Consider the following 3,428-nt stretch of genomic DNA (forward strand, 5'->3'; position numbering starts at 1 on the left):
GGGGTTTGGGGGGCCGGGAACTTCCCGGCTACTCCCCCTCCTTCCAGACCCTTGGGGAGCCGTCCCAGGGCAACCTCCAGGCTTTCCACTCACTTCATGGGCTCCATGAGGGCGAGCGCTGTTGGTGGACTGCTGTCGTCAAGGAAAATGAACCTGAACCCTGAAGAAGCCAAAAGCACCAGCCAGGTGAGTACGAGCAGATCAGTGGCTCCCGTCACCGGCCCGCTGCCTAGAGCCCCTCCACAGCCCGGGCTGGATCCAAGAACCGGTTCACGGGCGCAGACACGTGGGTGCCACGCTCGGGGCACAGCGACTGGCCACGCCCTGGAGCCGGGCTCCTGCTCTCCAGCCCACAGCCAGTGGTACCCAGAGGGCAGCAGAGGGCCTTCCCGAGTGCTGCCCTTGGCAGCCCAGAGCCCGCCCGCGGACCGGCTGTCTCCCTTCCGTCCTCGCTCACCTTTCTCTCTGCCCAGGAACCGCAGGGCTGAGATCTCGGAGAAGGTGCAGCCCCCCAGGAACACCACCAGGATGAGGCGCAGGGACTCACTGGGAGCCTTGTCGTCCTTGGTCCCGCCTGTGGAGAGCAGACCAGACGCGGCTCTTTTTTTTTTTTTTTTGGTTTAATCCTCACATGAGGATATTTTCCCATTGATTTTTAGGGAGAGGGGAAGAGAGAGGGAAAGACTGAGAAAAACACACCAATTGGTTGCCTTCTGCATGAGCCCCAAATAGGGCCCGGGCCAGGGAGGAGCCTACAACTGAGGTACATGCTCTTGACCGGAATCGAACCCAGGACCCTTGGGTCTGTAGGCCGACGCTCCATCCACTGAGCAACACCAGCCAGGGCCAGACTCAGCCCTTGCCTGGCACGCTGGCACCAGGGATGCGTCCAGCCGCCTCTGGCCCGCCCGGCCCCCGCTGCCAAGGCCACGCACCTGTGAAGGCCAGCTCGCTGCAGTTGAGCAGCCGCAGCACCTCGTCCAGGCCCTGCCAGCTCCTCCGCTCCAGCACCTGGGGGGGCACGGGAGTGAGTTTCAGATCTAAGACAGGATGAGGCTTATTATTTATTTTTTAAAATATTTTTACTGATTTCAGGCCGAAACCGATTTGGCTCAGTGGATAGAGCGTCGGCCTGTGGACTGAAAGGTCCCAGGTTCGATTCCAGTCAAGGGCATGTACCTGGGTTGCGGGCACATCATCCCCAGTAGGAGGTGTGCAGGACGCAGCTGATTGATGTTTCTCTCTCATCGATGTTTCTAACTCTCTATCTCTCTCCCTTCCTCTCTGTAAAAAAATCAATAAAAAAAATTAAAAAATAAAATAAAATAAAATAAATAAATAAATAAAATATTTTTACTGATTTCAGAGACGAAGGCAGAGGGAGAGAGAGATAGAAACATCAGTGATGAGAGAGAATCATGGATCGGCTGCCTCCTGCACACCTGGGCATGTGCCCTTGACCAGAATTGAACCCAGAACCCTTCCATCTGCAGGCCAACGCTCTATCCACTGAGCCAAACCGGGTAGGGCAACAGGATAGGGTTTAGGAAAGGAAGGTCCTAGCAGCCCAACCATCCCATTTCTTGCTAGTTAGCAGGGCAGTCAAAACTTGGGTCAGACCAGGGCCCAGGAGAAAGCAAGAGAGAGAGAGAGACACGCGTGGGAGCGAGGGTCACGTGTTCTCACCTGCTCAATGACGCGGCAGCTGAGGGGCACATAAGCGCCACTGAAGACATACGGCCATGTCGCGTGGCACCTTCAGATCGTACTCGCCATCCACACGCGGGATCTAGAGGGCAAAGCAAGTGACAACTCAGCTCTCCGGTCGTTCACGGTGTCAGAGAGAAGTGGCGGGTCCCCAAGAACGGTTCTTCCTTCAACTAAAGGGAGAAGCAGCCACGGCCCGAAAAGAAGAGTCTAAACAAGATTCCGGCTGCTGTTCAGCGCCCGATTTTCTTGACTGAGCTCCCACATTTCCTGGGAAGTGCTGGAGGGAAGGGGCCCCCTCGCCGACGCCTCGGTGACATGGGACGTGTCTGTCGCTGAAGCAGCACTTGGCCATCTCTGGCCTTGTCAGGCGCTTGTTACACATTTCCTAACAGAATGAATCTGTGTGCCTTACCTCATTGGTACGTGACGCCCATGCTATCACGCTATGAAAGATAGAATCTTGTTTTGTAATCCTCACCCGAGGATATTTTCCCATTGATTTTTAGAGAGAGTGGGAGGGAGGGGGAGAGAGAGAAACATCCATGTGAGGGACACACTGATTGGCTGCCTCTCACACAATCCCTGATGCGGGCCGGGGAGAAGCCTGCAACCAAGGTACGTGCCCTTAACCGGGAATAGAACCCGTGACCCTTCGGTCCACAGGCCGACACTCTAACCACTGAACCAAACCGGCCAGGGTGGTAGGATCTTGATAGAAACAAAAGATGCAGAGGTTTTTTCGGACTCGAAGTACTCCACCAAGGACCGAACCGGCACCCCCCTACCCCGTTCATCCCTGCTCCACGTACCAAATTCAGCTTCTTGCTGATGGCACGAAAATTGCTCCTCTTGGCCAGAGAGCTGAAGGCATCAGTGATCTTTCCTGGGGAAGAAATCTGTGCTGGGTTTTATCGAAGGTCAATGGATTCATGAAACTGTCACATAGGATTCCATTCCGGAAATGACAGGCCCGCCTCTTGTCAAGTAGCCGGACCCATCACATCTCTCAGCTGTTCACCCACAATTCCCTGGACCTGATGAGACGTTCACCACCCTCCCCCCACCCCTCTTCCTCCTCCTACAGCAGTGGTTCTCAACCTTCCTAATGCCGCGACCCTTTAATACAGTTCCTCATGTTGTGGTGACCCCCAATTTCATTGTTACAAATTGAACATAATGAAAGCATAGTGATTAATCACAAAAACAATATGTCATTATATATGTTTTCCGATGGTCTTAGGCGACCCCTGTGAAAGGGTCGTTCGACCCCCAAAGGGGTCGTGACCCACAGGTTGAGAACCGCTGTCCTACAGCATGCCAGCTCTCTACTGCCACCTACAGGGCAAACATGTAAGTGTACAGGCTGTGGGGTCACAGTGACCCGGGGTCCAATGTGACTTACTATTTGAGGGAACTTAGACAAGTCACTTATCCTCTCAGCCTCAGTTTCCTCATGTGTAAAATGGAGATAAAACTAACCTTTGTGAGGACTAAATGAGAAACCGTATCTAAAGGGCTTAGCACGTGATGAGTGTCCAATAACCGGGAGCAGCTCCCCCTAGCGGAAGTGGCGGTAATGACAGTAACAGTAGGAATGGAGCTGTGCTTGCTGCTCATCTCTCTCCCGGGTGCTGCCTGTGCAGAGAAGAGGAGGATCGGGGTTCCCTGTGCTTCGTGCTCACCTGCAGCCTTGTCTGTCACCAGCTTGCTCACTTTGC

At 54.2% G+C, this 3,428-nt stretch overlaps 1 protein-coding gene across 1 annotated transcript in view; it reads right to left on the reverse strand.

Annotated features, from left to right (window-relative positions):
• Nucleotides 1-89: 89 nt before the first annotated feature.
• Nucleotides 90-3,428, reverse strand: part of LOC102418536 (vacuolar protein sorting-associated protein 33B) — a 25,055-nt gene continuing 21,716 nt past the window's right edge. Inside the window, 7 exon segments of the mRNA XM_023747466.1 lie at nucleotides 90-160; nucleotides 458-574; nucleotides 936-1,011; nucleotides 1,687-1,737; nucleotides 1,739-1,789; nucleotides 2,520-2,593; nucleotides 3,393-3,422. Of these exon segments, the coding sequence (XP_023603234.1) occupies nucleotides 90-160; nucleotides 458-574; nucleotides 936-1,011; nucleotides 1,687-1,737; nucleotides 1,739-1,789; nucleotides 2,520-2,593; nucleotides 3,393-3,422 (470 nt within the window).

The sequence above is a fragment of the Myotis lucifugus genome, unplaced genomic scaffold (assembly GCF_000147115.1).
Source record: "Myotis lucifugus unplaced genomic scaffold, Myoluc2.0 scaffold_883, whole genome shotgun sequence".
NCBI lineage: Eukaryota > Metazoa > Chordata > Mammalia > Chiroptera > Vespertilionidae > Myotis > Myotis lucifugus.